This window comes from Terrapene carolina, unplaced genomic scaffold, assembly GCF_002925995.2.
Source record: "Terrapene carolina triunguis isolate 2854851 unplaced genomic scaffold, T_m_triunguis-2.0 Scaffold62, whole genome shotgun sequence".
Classification (NCBI taxonomy): Eukaryota; Metazoa; Chordata; order Testudines; family Emydidae; genus Terrapene; species Terrapene triunguis.
The window spans coordinates 25539955-25556464 of NW_020664413.1; the positions used below are offsets into that span (position 1 = coordinate 25539955).

General features: G+C 37.2%; 1 protein-coding gene across 24 annotated transcripts in view; it reads right to left on the bottom strand.

The window, feature by feature from the left end:
• The window catches only part of NEB (nebulin), a 201930-nt gene that overhangs the window by 16429 nt on the left and 168991 nt on the right, over positions 1 to 16510 (bottom strand). For 7 of the 24 annotated variants that reach the window (XM_029910553.1, XM_029910554.1, XM_029910551.1 and 4 more), the window contains 15 exons: positions 15666 to 15770; positions 15152 to 15256; positions 14125 to 14235; positions 13602 to 13712; positions 12404 to 12517; positions 12161 to 12265; positions 11684 to 11788; positions 9493 to 9597; positions 8536 to 8628; positions 6659 to 6751; positions 4939 to 5031; positions 4417 to 4509; positions 3202 to 3294; positions 2537 to 2629; positions 557 to 649 (listed from right to left, as the gene is read on the bottom strand). In XM_029910553.1, the coding sequence (XP_029766413.1) occupies positions 557 to 649; positions 2537 to 2629; positions 3202 to 3294; positions 4417 to 4509; positions 4939 to 5031; positions 6659 to 6751; positions 8536 to 8628; positions 9493 to 9597; positions 11684 to 11788; positions 12161 to 12265; positions 12404 to 12517; positions 13602 to 13712; positions 14125 to 14235; positions 15152 to 15256; positions 15666 to 15770 (1512 nt within the window). Of the gene's footprint in view, positions 1 to 556; positions 650 to 1265; positions 1359 to 2536; positions 2630 to 3201; positions 3295 to 4416; positions 4510 to 4938; positions 5032 to 6658; positions 6752 to 8535; positions 8629 to 9492; positions 9598 to 11683; positions 11789 to 12160; positions 12266 to 12403; positions 12518 to 13601; positions 13713 to 14124; positions 14236 to 15151; positions 15257 to 15665; positions 15771 to 16510 lie in introns of all 24 variants that reach the window. The other 17 variants (XM_029910545.1, XM_029910547.1, XM_029910541.1 and 14 more) reach the window with 8 other exon arrangements.

Genomic DNA, 16510 nt, shown 5'->3' on the forward strand with positions numbered 1-16510 from the left:
TGATTGCGTTTGACTCTCTCCATCTCTGGAGTGACTGGTGTTGGGGTAGCTTTCCCTACATTTTCTTTGTACAACACCTGTGAGACATAAGAAAGCAGCCATAGAAAGCAGCAATAAATAAAACTCCGTTTGTTTACAAGTTGGAACCTTAGGGCATGTTCTATCTTTTCATGTTGTAAGACTTCGGTGTTACATTTTTAAAAGAATGCATCTGGGGAAATACAGATCTAACATTGCGTTTTAACCACAAAAGAATTCTTTGAACAAATATTGTGTTTTAAGAAGACCACAAAAAAGTAGTAATTGAGGCTGTTATGAAAATGGGTGGTGGTAAAAAAAAAATTAACGTAAAAGTTTCAGAGAAAATGAAGATTGAAAAGTGAAGAAGGGCAAATGGTTAAAAGTTCTCAAGATTAGAAATGTGGCATTAAAAATGTTTTAAAAAGCAACAACATCAAAACAAAAATAGGTTAAAATAGTGGGAGGTCAGTGACATTTGTTAAAAAAGTTCATTTTGAAACAGAGTTAAAGGGAACTTTTCGCTTATCAGAAATACCGAGCTAAAGTTTTCTTGATTGCGTTTGACCCTCTCAATCTCTGGAGTGACAGGTAAGGGGGTTCCAGTCCCCAAGTTTTCTTTGTACAACACCTGCGTGGTAACGAAGCATCCAAAAAAATCAGAAAAGCAACAATTAATAAAGCGCCACATTATGTCAGGTATTAAGTCTGGTTGGTCTGATTCTGCTTTTCTATACTGGCTGAATGCCATGAAAGTTTTGGCTGTGCAAGGAGTATGGGTTCAAGACCAGATAATTCTAATGTCTTATTGTGGAATATGTATTGAATCCACCAAAGAATGGTTTTCTTGGCAAACACAGATCAAAAACGTAATCTGATTACATGAGAAAGTTTTATGACTGCCTCTCACTCTATTCTATTAGAGATTCAGACCCATGGTCCTTGCATGGTGAGTGACAGATACAATAGAGATTTTTAAAAATATCCAACAGGACAAAAAAAAAAAAAAGGTTCGAACAAGGAGTAAAGTGGTTAACATTACTGAGGATCATACAAATAGTAAAGTTAGGAAGAAGATTAAGTAACAGTCACTGTAAAATTGCAGTAAAATGGTGGAAAGAGGATGGTCTTATTGGTATAAGTTTATTACATGAAAGGGATAGGGTGTGTGGTTTTTGTTTTCTTTATAAAGGTTAAAATGTGCATTTTAAATGGAGTTAAAGGAAACTTTTGTCTTTCAAAAATACCGAGCTAAAGTTTTCTTGATTGCGTTTGACTCTCTCCATCTCTGGAGTGACAGGTGTTGGGGTTCCTGTCCCCAGGTTCTCTTTGTACAACACCTGTGGGGTAACATGGAAATAGCCCAAAAAAAAAAAAAAAAAAAGCAAGAGTCAATAATATCTCGTGTGCTGGCAGAAAGGGATAAGTGTGAGGGATACAATTTTTTCACAGCCACCCCGAACTAAAAGCAAGACAAATTAATGAAATAAAAGCTGTAGAGTCAGTGTAATATACAATACATTGTGATCAATTTTGATGGAAAGAGGGTTTTTTATATGTGGATCACATGAAATATCTAGGTTTGAAGGCTATTTTAGAGGATAAAAATGTTGCTTAAAAAGGAATGAAGGGATTTTTCATAAATAATGAAATAACATTTTCTTGATTGTATTTGACCCTGTGTTTCTGGAGAGAGAGAGATCGATGTTTCTTCCCTAAATTCTCTTTGTATAACATGTGCAATGAGGAGGAGTCATAAAAAAAAAAACAATAAAATGGTGCCAGAGTTAAGATTAAGGAATCTTGCTGCCTTATTCTGAAAAGGGCACAGGGATTACATTATAAAGAGTGCATCTGGGAATGGTATTTGAGAAATACTTATTTAACATTGCTGTCTGACTGCATGTGAAATTTCTCTCTCTCTCTAAGAAATGCACCTATGCTGGCAATTTTGACCCATAGGACCAGAGCTTCAAATGAAGGTATGCCAGTTTACACAGATAAGGATTCAACTGAGAGTCTTTGCACCATGAGAGATAGGTAAGGATGGGACAAAAGGCATCTGACATGACAGAAAAGAAGCAGTCTGCTCTAAATACTAACTAAATGCTTCTTTAGCCCTTGCACAAATACTGAGACAGACTCTCAGCAGTCTAAATTCGTGTAGTTACATTGAAATTATACTGATTTATATCAGCTGAGGTTTTGGCCAAACATGTCTTAATTGATATGTGCATTAAACCAGAAAAAAAAATATCTAGGATTGAGGTAATTCTTTTTTAAAAGCCTGTTATTAAAAAAAAAAAAAAATAGATAGCAACGTTCAGGATTATCTAAACCATAAAACATGAATAGGAATAAGGTATCAACCACTGGAAAATGCAGAAAAAGATGGGGGAAAGGATGGTTTTATCAGTATAAGTTGATTACAGGGAAAGGATAGCAGTATAGTTATTTTGGTAAAGGTTAAAACATTTAAAAATGAGTTAAAGGAAACTTTTTTCATTTGGTCAAATACCGAGCTAAAGTTTTCTTGATTGCGTTTGACTCTCTCAATCTCTGGTGTGACAGGTGTTGGGGTTCCTGTCCCCAGGTTCTCTTTGTACAACACCTGTTGAGTAACAAGGATGTGTTAAAAAAATTTTTTTTTTAAAAAAGGTCAGTAATACTCCACTTGATGGGGGTAAGTGTTGATCATAAGGAATACAATTTTTAGGTCTACCAAATCCACTCTGCACCAAAAAATCAGGAAGTGTTAATGAATAAGCCAGCTAAGATCAGTGTTATACAGGAATTGTGATCAACTCGGATAGAATTCTTTAGACTTGCAGAAATACCATGTCTTAGTTTTTACGTGCACTACAGTGGGGAAAAAAAGGGATTGAAGCTAATCAAAAACCTAGTGCTACATTAAAACTTCAAAATAGTTCTAGTTTTTTAAAAGTTAAACAGAGGTTTGGAAAATAGAGGGGTGGAAATGGTGGTTAGGAGTTCCTCAGAATTACATAACTCATAAAAAGTACAAAAAAAAAAGAAATAAGTAGTAGTTACTGAAAATTGGAAAGAGGATGATCTTATTTTTATAAGTTGATTACAGGAAAGGAAAAGGGTGGAACTTTTATAAATGTTTAAAAGTTCATCCGAAATGGTGTTAAAGGTAGCTATTTTCTTTTTAAAAAATACCGAGCTAAAGTTTTCTTGATTGCGTTTGACTCTCTCCATCTCTGGAGTGACAGGTGTTGGGGTCCCAGTCCCCAAGCCCTCCTTGTACAACACCTGTGTGGCAACGAGGAAGTGTCAAAGAAAAAGAAGAAGCAAGTCAACAAATCTCCACTTAACATCATGTACATGTTAAGCATCAAGAATCCAGATTTTTCTATATCAATCCTGACCCCCAAACTAGGAAAAGTTAAAGGGAAAATTAACTAATATTGATGATTATGCAGTATTTGTGACCTCAGCTATGCACCCACAATTCCCATTAATAAGAGATGTGTGGGGAAATATGAAGGCACAAGTGGGCCAGATTCTGATTTAATTTGCTTCATTGTAAATCTGGAGTGATTTAATTGATTTTAATGGATATCTCCAGACTTGTACCAGTTTAAATGAGATCAGAGTAGCTTGTGGTAAGTACATGTATCAAAAAGTGTAACTACATTGTATTCTCCTAAGCGGCATAAGAATCTGAAGTCAGGACAGAATTTCAAAACTGTGGTGTTTGAGTAGGTGTAAAATGAATTCAAACCTCCCCCCATATAAACAGGGACACAAAAAAGTTAATAATAAAAAAGCATCATGACGTAAAATTCATGAATTGTAGGTGGCAATTCAAATGGAATATATTAGGACCAGAAGAGTTTATCCTAGGGGATTGTGAGTACTATAATAAATCTTCATTATGTATGTAATTCTCTTCCTCTCTGGAACGACAGCAATGCTGCCCCGGGTCTGTTTACAAAGACCTGCAGGATACAAGAAAAGCATCCAACATGGCAACAACAAAAGAAAGACATGTCATGTTCTAATTACATTCTATTGCTTTAAAGAAAGGTTAGGTTTTATTTTACATTTGCACTGCACTAACATGGTGATGCCAAAGGCTGTTAGAAACATCTACTGTGTTATTGAGGAAGAGGATGGGAATCCACTCTGAACATCACATGTTTTTCAGTGGGGGAAATATGGTAGGGTAAATATGGTTAAAATTTCAGTGAAGGAACTATTTATAACTAAGTTAGACTGGGATGGAAAATTAAAACACTATACTAGGATGGTGACAGGTTTAGTGGTTCAGTTTAAAAAAAAAAGGGCTGTGATTCAAAGCCCTGTGAAGGGTTAAAGGAAGAAATTTAATATGGAGGAGTTAACGGGATTGTTGTTTTCTTTTGGAAATACCGAGCTAACGATCTCTTGATTGCGTTTGACTCTCTCCATCTCTGGAGTGACAGGTGTTGGGATCCCAGTCCCCAAGCCCTCCTTGTACAACACCTGTGAGGTACAAGAAAGTATCCAAAAAAGTACTCAAACCAGGCAAGGTTATTAAGTCTGGCTATGTGGTGAACAGTGTTTAGTAATAGTATTGACTATTCCACACTTCTAGAGGTGAATACTAAAGGCAGATGCATGGTGGTTGATTATTCCATAAATACTCAGAAGCTGGCGAGTTAAAATTAAAAAAACTTGCAGAGGGAAAATGCCATGTTAATTTCACTGCTGACCTCAGGGTGTGTTTTTTGTATATAAAATTTTTATATAAAATTGTAAATCACTCAAAAGGTTAAAAACACAATGGGAATGGCAGGAGAGGAGTTAAATATTTCATGTTGGTAGTTTTCTTCTAAATAATTGAAGAAACAAAGAATGGTTGTTAGGATGTTATTGTGAAAGGATGAGTTGTTTTATTTCTTTGAGAAATACCGTGCTAATGTGTTCTTGATTGCGTCTGACTCTTTCTATCTCTGGAGTCATAGGTGTTGGGATTCCTGTCCCGAGGTCCTCCTTGTACGACACCTGCAGAAAGAACATAAGCACCCACAGAGGTGATGAGAAGACTGCTCACTTTTCACAGAAATCTAACTGAAGCTGGATATGTAGTTTGTTTGGATTACATGTAAATATGTGCACATTTTATTTTGGCTGCAGGTCTGTGTTTTTAAGGCCCTGGTTCAACAAAGTAGTTGGACAGGCATCTAATTTTAAGTACATGAACATACTGAAGTCAATGGGATTGCCCACTTAAAGTTACACACATGCTTAAATACATAGCTGATTTGGGGTCTAAAATTGGTGCAGTTCTTTAAAAAAACCACATTGATCTGGTTTTGAAAATTCCCATGTGCTATTTTTCCTGTAATTAACATTTTCAGAGATAGATATTTTATGTTATAGTGTCAACATACGGCTAAAATTCTTAGAGGGCTGTGTAGTACATTTTGAAAGCACTGTATAGAGACAATGTGGCTCCACTTCACATGAAGTCCCCTTTCAAGATTTACCCTATCTCTGTGTCTTAACTATTAATAATACTCAAGTGCCTCCATTTTGTTTTAGTTTTCTGACGAGAAAGCGCATCTGAATTTCAGCTCTCATACAGTTAGATTCGTCTTCATTTGTAATTATTTGATCAAATAATTGCTTGCATTTTCATGAAAGGAAATTGCATATAAAATGCTTCAGTCTGAAGTCTGATCATAAGAACCAGAACTACAATTGTGTTAGAGATATAACTTGTAAATCACTAAAATGGATGTACATACTGCGTTATATGCCTTCAGTATGCCACCAAAACCAGAAAACGGTTAGAATATATGGTAAATAAGGCATTCAAAGCATGAGATGAGGTAAATCCAAGGTTAGCAAACACCAGTGTAGTTTGAAAATATAACCAGATTATGCAAAACTGAACTGTAAAAACCAATTAGTATCAGAAGGAGCTCAGAGGGAAAAGGTGGGACAGAGGACAGGAAAGGGAAAGTTATTACTTAAATGTTACTTACAGTCACTTATAAGGACTTTGCCATTACTCAAGAGAATTCTTTTATAATGAATAACTGAGGTACCAATAAGCAAAGGACCACATCTGCTCATGAGTCTACATGCAATGCTCTCACTGAAGTTAAGAGGAATGTCACCTAAAAATCGATGACTCTTTAACAACAGAGTAACAAAGAAGGCCAAGATGCTGTTTATACTCAGAACTGTAACTGGATTTTGTGACAATTAATATGGCTCCAGATACTTTTAGTGAGATTTCCCTCCAACCATTCACAACACTGCAGAATTGTTTAAGAAACTACCTGACCATTTTTTTGTTCTTAACCACATATTTAGAATTAAATCAGCTAAGTGGCTGAGTTTATCAAGCTCCAAGCTTGAGTAGTGAAGAAAATTGAATTCTAGTGCCCTGCTGGTGCTCATCATAAAGATTGAGAGGTACATTCTCCTTTCAACAGGCAAAAGCCATTAATGCTAATGGACGCTAAAGCTTGAGCTCTGCAAAGGGCATACACCTCCCTGAAAGTCCTAGTTGGAAACGATAGTATTTATTAGAAAGGAAAGGAGGACTATTTAGTAATGCAAGCATAGTGTTATGACTGTGCAGGTCACACAGATGAGTGCAAAAAATATCAGCCACTACCGAGCTGATGTGCTTCTGTGCCTCCTTCACACGTTTCACTTCGGGAAGATCAGAAATTGGAATTCCTTTTCCAATACTTTCCTTATATTTAATCTGCAAAGTCACATACATTCAAAAAACAAAAATACTTAAAGCTCATTAAACATATACATATGGTACCCAATTACATGATAGAACAAAGAAACAGGTCATTTAAAACTTATTGAAACTTAAAGCATTACATACACCCATGTGGAAGGACAGTCTTCAAGGAAGATTCTGCCAAAACTGATCTGCATTATCAGGCTACCTTAAGCCATCTCAGTGTGTCTAAAGGTAAACGGGCCGCATACAATGCAATGGGAATTAGAGAAAAGGCAGTGGGTTCAGACATGCATCCTTCTCCCCTGCGGACCTGTTTTTGCCATAAGTGAGATGACCTTGGTCATCTTTAAACAAGTGTATTCAATAAAGTTCAGTTGTCCATAAAGAAATCTTCTTCCCTTTATAGGGAGCCATCTCCTTCTGAGACCCAAATTTCAATAAATTCTAATGTAATAGACAGGAGCAGAGGGTTTCTCTAGGGCACAGATGATGAATCTTTTGGCTCTCAAGTCTTTAAAAAAGCCAGAGTTGCCATGGCATCAAAAACCAATCAACCAATAATTGACCCCAGAGTAAAGAGGCAGACAATCTTAGCTTCTTAAAGTAAAATGTTCAAACCTGAGCCCAAGATTTGGGCATCCAACTTGAGACACCTCAAGAGGGCATGGTATTTTGAAAGTGCTGATCACATGACTGGTAAAATTTGGGCCTAATTTGAGATGTATCACTTAGGCACCAAAAAAATGAATTGTCAAAATTGCTAGTCACTTGAAAATCTTAGTCTAAGTGCCTAAAGTTAGGCACCTAAATCCATATTTAGCTACCCAAACACAATTAGCTTGATTTCCAAAGATTTTGAGAACCTGCAGATCCCATTCATTTCAATAGGACCAGAGATGTCGCTGCACTTTTGACCAATACAGCCATCCAGTTTAAAAGCAGGTATCTACTTTTAAAGTATTCCAGTCCTTTTCACAGTAAAGCTGTAAGCAGAGGGAATCTCAGCTACAGTTTAAGCTACCATTAATAGCTCTGTTTTATAATACTGTAGACTGAAATTGATTTTTAACATAAATCTAAATACACTGAACAGACCTGTCACCTTGCTACTTGCTTTCTATATGAATGTAGGTGTTCAAGTTTTGGATTTATGAGACATATACTATCCAACATGGGTGAGGCTGCATACAAAAGTCTATTTTAAAAAAATCAGTTTTGTCTCCTTTTTTTACAAGATGCAAAAACAACTTTCTCCCGAACAAATTTCTCTCACCATCATCAAGCAAACATTTGAATAAAGAGGCAAGCTTTAGTATCCCTTGCCCTAATATGACATCAGCATTCAAAGCATAAACTATATGTAGGCTAAATACTTAAAATTGCATTTGCCAACGTGCATAAATAAATCCTTATTCATACTTTAGAATATTAAAACTTTTATGCAAAGTAAACTTGATATAAAAATGTGTTAAATTACACATTTGGGGAGAGATTATAATTAGAATGAGAGCTTCCATGTTTTAGAAAAATATTATAATTAGCATATTGTTAATCATTAGAAAGATTTTCCTAGTAAGAGCTACCACAAATATTGAAGAAAATAAAACTTTTTAAAGCTTGTTAGGAAACTATTTTTTGACAAATGGTAATAGGCAAAGGCTCTAAGATAACCCTTAATTTCATAAGTAATTCCAAAACTGCGGTTAGCACCGGATAAGGAAACGAGTGAGGAAGAGGAAATTATTTGAGTTGTATTAGCACAGGTAGAGTGTTAGAAATCCATTGTTTTGTACCGTGCTAATCGCGTCCTGGGTTCGTTTAATTCTCTGCATCTCAGGTGTCTTTTCAATAGCTGTTCCTGTTCCAATATCTTCTTTATATAAAATCTTAATATTCAGAACCAAGACAACAAAGTTAAGCACAGAAAACACAGTATTGTCCCTCCTAGAGAGTGACTACAAAACATCTGAAAGTGGGTGGGCCAAACTAATATACAAAGGTACAGGCTCGGAGCCAATTCTGAGCTCTAGCTGTAATGGGTGCAAAATAAGGTCAGTAAAGTTTATTTTGCCTACCTTGAAGAATCCCTCCTACTACAAGCAGTGACCCTTGTGGAAACAAAGGGTTTGGATCATTTTTATTTGCAGTAGCACATTTTATGGATAATAGTATTCCATTTTGTAGCATTTAGTTTAAGACTGAAATGTATCACTCTCCAGAGTTTGGACAGACTTCTGTAGTTAAATGTGCAATGTGACCAATGTGAACATGACACAAGAGAAATACTTAACTCCTTAAGATAAATCATGTGAAATGTGAAACAAATCAGGACAGACATAGTTGATTTACTGTTAAAAGATGACATTTGCATCACATCAAGATTGTTATACTACAAACTCACAGCACTAGATGGCCACATGACAAAATAAGGGTGAACACTAATAATACTGCACATAGGATAACTTAACTGTCAAAACAGAAAGTGAGTGAGAAGTTTGGGCAAGCAGCAACAGATATGAGAGGTAGTAAAAGTCAGCTAACTAAAATAAGTGTAAAATTAGTATGAAACACTAAAGACCTGATGCTGCAAATTCTCATGCACATGCTTAATTTGAAGTATAAGTAGCTCCACTGAAGTCAGTAAAGCTACACATGGACATAAGTGTATACAAGAAAAGGTCTAAAAAGTGTTTTAAAATATTAAAATTGATTATTTGAGTTAGCATTGAAAATGTGTAAAATAAATATACCGAGCTGAAATTCTTTTGGTTTTCTTTAACACGCAGTATTTCTGGTGTATCTTGTACCACTGTAACTTTTCCTTTACTGTTCTTTACATCCCACTGGTACTGAAGCTATTAAAAAAAAGAAAAGAAAAATGTGGTTGGGATATCAACTCTAGTCCATAAGAGTTTACTCTTGTCTTTTTAAAAGCTTTCTTTTTTTTAAAGATAGAAAATAAAATATTTGTCAAGGATATATTCTGAGGAGACATTTAATCATCATCACATGTGGTGGGATTTTTTACAATCCATGAACATAAAAGATACTCTCCCGGGTTGCAGCTAATCAGAATAAAATTAGTAATAGATTCTTAAAATAAAATAAAAAAGTTCTAGAAAGGTGACTACTGAGAACTAGGAAAAAATCACACCATTGAAAAATAATGACATCCACCAGGCTCAACAGGTGGGAAACTTAATAATACCAGCAGTGAGGTGGACAGCCCCAAGAAAAAGGGGGGCATGAATGCTAGAGGAACGCAGGGGTGAACCGTCTTCCTTGGGAGAGGGGTTCTCTTCCTTCTATTGGCCAACCAGCGGCAGCTGGGAGTTGATTGCTTTGCTCCCCGCCTCTGTTTTAAATTTAATTTTTTTGTCCACGTCTTTAGGGCTATGGCCGTGGTTCTCAGCCCAATCAGCAGACAGCTGTGACCCATGTGACAGCCTCAGGGCCATACGGGTAGTATAGCTATATTGTGTGGATGCAGTCCACATAACACATGGAGAGCTGCATATGTGGCCACAATGGTAAATAGGTTGAGAACCACTGAGCTATGGCTACACTGTAGCTCAGAGTGAACGCCCCAGCCCAGGTAGAGAGACTCAGGCTAAGAGGACTCAAGCTAGTGTGCTAAAAACAGCAGTGTGATCATTATGGCTCTGGCAGAGACTTGGGCTAGCCATCCGAGTTCAGACCCAGGGTGTTGGATGGGCTTAAGAGCCCAAGCTGCTGCCCAAACAGCATCCATACTGCTATTTTTAGCACACTAGATCAAGCCTGCTAGCATAAGTCTGCCTCCCTGGGCTGATAGGCTTGCTCTCAGCTGCAGTGTAGACATACCCTGGGACTCTCTTGCTCCATTTAAGCAGCTCCACCTTCCTTCCTTGTATTTTGTAGTATAGGAACTGCGTTTTTTAGGAGGCTGTGGGAAGGGCCTTCCTGAGGATTTATGGGGCCCTATGCAGTATTATTAAACTGGTGCCCCTATGCCCAACGGCAGCCCAGGCTTGCATGTGTATTTTAGATAAGGGTGGTCTTTTGAAGGATTTATTCAAAAAACTATACATCTGAAGATCCAAGCATTTAAGGCTAAAGATGAATACTCAGATTGTGCATCTAAAAATCTATGCAAGGATTTTTCAGAGATGTGATTTTATAATCTTCAGCAACACACTAATGAAATATTTTTAAAGCAAATTTTAAACTAGGGTAATGTAGACTAGCATGTTCGAAGTAAATATTACAGTAATGCACAACTGCTTTTGTCAGTAAATTCAGAAATTGAGGCCTTGTCTACACTGCCACTTTACAGCGCTGAAACTTTCTCATTCAGGGGAGTGAAAATCACCCCCCTGAGTGATGTAAGTTTCAGCGCAGTAAAGTGGAAGTGTAGACAGTGCACCAGCACTGGGAGCCGCGCTCCCAGCGCTGCTAGCTACTCCCCTTGTGGAGGTGGTTTTACAGTGCTGGGCTCTCTCCGAGCACTGGTGCCGCGACTACACAGCAAGGTTGTTTTAGGGGGAATCACAGTATTGCCACCCTTACTTCTGCACTGACTTCAGAGCTGGGTGGCCAGAGACTGGCGGCTGTTGGCCAGGCACCCAACTCTGAAGGCAGCACCCTGCCAGCACCAGCACAGAAGTAAGGGTAGCAGTACCGCAACCCCCCCTACAATAACCTTTCAACCTCCCCTCCCCCACAACTCCTTTTTGGGTCAGCACCCCTACAATTACAATACTGTGAAATTTCAGATTTAAATAGCTGAAATCATGAAATTTAAATTTTTTTAAATCCTATGACCGTGAAATTGACCAAAATGGACTGTGAATTTGTAGGGCCATAAGGATAAGGGTCTTAAAACAGGACCAAGCTAATTAGATGGGAAATGGACGTTCTCTGTTGTATGACAATAAACAATGGCTTGGTATGTATACGTACAGTGCTAAAGTTCTTTTGGTTCTCACGGACTCTCAGCATATCGGGTGTGTCTGCAACAGACAGGTAGTGTGACATGGTCCTTCCTGCATCTTCCTTATATTTTTTCTGTTAAATCAATGTTTAAAAAAAATAGTTTTCTGTTAAAGATAATAAAAAAATAGTATAGCATTATTTATTGCTGATTAATGCAAGTTTAAACAGTAGTGAGCAATTCAGTGGACGATACAAACACATAAAATAATCTTTATGCGGGATTTTTTTTTTTAAATGTTGACTGACGTTAATGTCGGTCAGAGATGCTAGTCTGACAGCTCTTTGGTAGCATATGTCCAGCGTTCTCTCCTGAATTTTGTTACAGCCGGTTAGTTTAATTTGCTTTAAGACAAAATCTGTTCTGAATTAATATCTGTTAATGATCAAGTAAGGGAGAGACTCACTGAGAATGAACAACAACCACGACTCTTTAAATCTCATTACCTGGCTTGAAAGGTTCTTGACCTGCTGGGCATGAATGATCTCTGGAGTATCGATAACAGAGGTGTAATTGGCTTTATCCATTTCTGCCAAATGCTTATATTTAATCTGTTGGAAAACATTTCAGTTAGGGACCCTCAATCATATCTATGACCACTGTCTTCTCTCATCTACTCAGAAAATACTCTTCATAAGGTTTCTTTTTAAAAAGTCATCAGGTTTTATGTCTGCGCTATTCACACTGACCTGACTGGCAATGTCAGTGGCATTCTTTGCCCTCATATAGTCTGGTGTTTCCAAAGCCAGGTCTGTCAGACCTCTTCCTTTGATTTCAAGCTCCAGTGCTTTCTTGTACTCTTTCTATGGGTGAAGATAATAATTTGAAAAAATATATATATGTGGAATGGGATGGCACTGGCAAGTTTAACTAGAGTCTCATTACAAAATAGCTCCATCATCTAGAAATGGCATATGACAATCATACACACAAAACCACAAAATTAAATTCAAATATATTAACTCATGACAATTTATTTTCCATAAAAACTACGTAAATGCTCAGAACAGACAACACAATACAGCAGTAAATGGACAAATGTCATGAGCCAGGTTTATTTCAAGGTTGTGCTGACGGTGGCATCATAAACATTGGAGCAAAGTCTCAGGGCAGAAATTCCCTAGGGGACCAGGTTGTGGAAAGTAGGGACCAGCCACTTGTGCTGGGAGGTGGGCAATTAGACGCTAGTGCTGTCTGAAAAATGTATGATAATGGCTTCAGAACCTCTGGAATTAAATGTTGCCCCCCGATGGTAACTATGTGAAGCACAGTAGCAGAAACACTAGGGTGAATCTTCCCTGGGGTTCAAAGGATTTATTTGGTGCAAGTCAGTGTAATTTACACCAGAAACTTTGCTACATTTGGCCCATTATCAGTTGTAATATAAATTATGGTAATAAAATAAACTTTAACTGCACAAATTTGCTGCAGCATCAATACAAATATATTACAAATTCAAATATCCCCTTTGCCAGTTATCAGGTACATTTAATTTGAAGTATTACATTGACATACCATAATAATGATAATAATAATAATAATTTGCACTTGGAAGTCTCCTTTTATCCAGTTTTGGTGAAGCCTTTAGAAACATGAGTTAATTTAGCAACTCCTGTGAGAGTGGTTACTGTGAAATACCTCTATTACCGATATGCAGTGTAGTTAAAGTGATTTGCACAAGTTCAGACAGAAAGTCAGTTGCAGAGTCATGAATAGTGCCCAACAAGTGCTGGCTCCCATTCTCCAGCTCACTGGAACACTCTTCCCTTCCCCAAAGGCCATGTCTAGCAACATTTGTCATTCTGTGTTAACATCACCTTGTGCATTAATGATGTGGAATGGTTCTAGTTCCAGTCAGGCCTTATTCCAGCTAGCTATTTGACTTACCTCATTTAGGATATGAGTTGCATTCTTTGCTCTTAACATGTCTGGAGTCTCCTCCAAGAGTGTCATACCTTTACCTCTGACACCTTCCTCTAGATCCCTCCTGTATTCTTTCTATAGGAAGAAAAAATAAGGGGAAACTGCAGAAATAGACTAGACATCGTTCCGCTACTCTGAATAAAGAAAAAATGAGACCGAGCAGGGTTTTTGTTTGTTTGTTTTGTTTTAAGTAACAAAGAATATTGTTTGGAGTTATACACTCTCTAAAGACAGACATCAGAACTCATTCTAAACTCTTATGGATGCACACACACAGGAACAATTATGCTGATGTAAAGGGACACAATAAATGTGAATACAGTTAACAATTAGTGGAATTAACATATGTAACAAATTACATCATGGTACAAAGACATCTGAAAATATACTTAACATACATGGGTAAGCAGTGAGGGAATATACTGGTGAGGCTAATTAGTGGAATTATTTGGCTCAATAGAGGAAGTAAATGCAGAGTAGCTGCTACCTCGCTTGCTATTTTGGTTGCATATTTGACATGTAAGAAAGATGGTGTAATCTCCAGGCCAGCAAGGTTTCTGCCTTTAATGGACTCTTCATAGTCCTTCTTATATTCTTTCTAATATGAGTAGGAAGAAGGAGAAAAAAGCAAATAAAGCAAATATTTATTACTTTTTTCATATCGCTTCAAAATAAATGCACCAGGACAAAAGAGCAACTTCTAATTATCTCCATTGATTTCACAGTGTCACCATCTCCAGGAAGGTAACTATGGGCATAACCCTGCTCCCACTGATGTCTATGAAACAGCTCTCATTGGCTTCAATGGAAGCTGGAGCTGACCCTATATCAGAAGTGTTTCTAATTGTCTGTATATGGCAAGAAGTTCAAACAATCCATGGAAGCACCCAACAGCATGACAGACCACCTTATACAAGTGTGTTTCAACATGTAGAAGTTTCTCAATGTGACAAAACAAGATCAAAACTTAAAGCTGATAAGAAATAACTGCTTGAAAGGATAGAATGACAGGCCAATGAAAAATACTGTGACAGAGACAAACAGCAATTAAACAGAGTTGCTGAAAAATATAGGTGTCCAATAAGAATGATATCCTGAGCACTTACATTTACAGTTTGAAAAGTCTTCCCAAGACTGTGATAACTCATGTAATACATTCTGCTGCAAGACCTTCAGTAAAATGGTAATCTCACACTGTATTTCTCCCATAGATTCAAAGCTATTGGTCAAGTATGGGCTACTTTATTACAGTTTGTTGATGTAAGTAGAGTGTCAAAGGTACATCCTTTATAGTTACACACTGAAATCCCTTGAATTAATGAAGTATGATTCCATTGGTAATGCAGGTATACTGGAACTTACATTACAATGTAACTATAGTTTACAGGGCACAACACGATTCAAGGTTTACCCCCAACCATTTTCAGTTCACTGTGAAAACATAACAATGAAACAGCTCTATACAGAGGTTTCCTAAATCTAACTCTACTGAGTTCACTGATGAAGCATCTTACCTCACTCTGCATGTGCTGAGATTCCTTAGCAGTGATATATGTTGGAGTTTCAAAGTCCAGCATGGCTTTTCCTTTTTCCTTTTCATACTTCTCCTTGTATTTCACCTGACAACAGGAGACCCAAGTTAGGCTCCAAATTACCAGAGAAGCAGCTGCTATATCAGCTCATGGACCTATAGGTTTCTGTTTCATTCAGTCAATAGACTTCCATTAGAAAATGAACTGCAGTCTCTGGCTCTCTCACTGAAATGCACAGGGCTCCTATTTGCTGCCATCACAGGTTAAAGACATGGAAGGGACAGACTTGCTATTGTGTCAAAAACATGCATACATATAGTGAGCGTTCAATAGGAATAGATGAGCAAATGTTTCTACCTGACTTCTGTGTTCCTGCTTGTATAGTTTGCATAAAGCAGGTTGACACCGGTATCAGAGAGAGCCCTCTAGGGGTAATTGCAGTGACTGTTTGACATTGAAAGTAAATGGATGAATGAGAAACACTTGACCAACTTACTTGACTCTGTAGTTCTGTAGCCTCCTTTAGATGAAGCTGTTCAAGGTTATCTGGCACCACATGGTAGTGACCCTTACTCGTCTCATATTGCTTCTTGTACTGGTACTGAAGGGAAGGCATCAAGTACCACCTCAATAAAAACCTGATCAGGTCTACTTCCTAGGCCCAACTAATGCAAACACTTCAATGGCACATCAAATAGCAATTAGAAATCTAACAACACGAGGGAGGTGGGGGGAAAGCAACCCCCAAATAGATTTATTTCTAAAGATTTGGGATGGACAGTTGTCCTTTCTGATAATCTCAAAATGGATCAAGATTTTATTTTACACCAGGAAAAGAAAAGAAATAGGGTTATGTCATGTAATAATGACTGATCTTTTATATCATTCTGAAGTGCTATATTAGAGTCATCATTATGTGATACTACAGCAGGGTGATATTAAACACAAAAATCCCATTAAAAACAGTAAAAAAAGAAAGTCACAAATAATAATAAATAGGAAAGAATTGCCAAAAAAAGGAGGACAAAATGGAAAAGAAACCTGGTATTTGTTAGTGAGATATGATCAGTCGAAAATGTAAAAAATGACTACAGTTAAAAAATGGTTAGAGGTTTTAAAATAATAGCAGTTCTACATGTATAGATTTCAGTGTCCAAAGGCTGGATGTATTAATTTTGCTAGTTGGCTAGGTAATAATCATTAGGTAGGAGAGGAAGTGATCACTACCAGGTGATGTCCGCGGAACAGTAAAGGAGGGAGCTGTTATAGAAATTGTTAGCAGAGGTCAATACAGAATGGGAATAGAAAATCAAATAGATCTCGGGTTAGTTAATGAGCTTA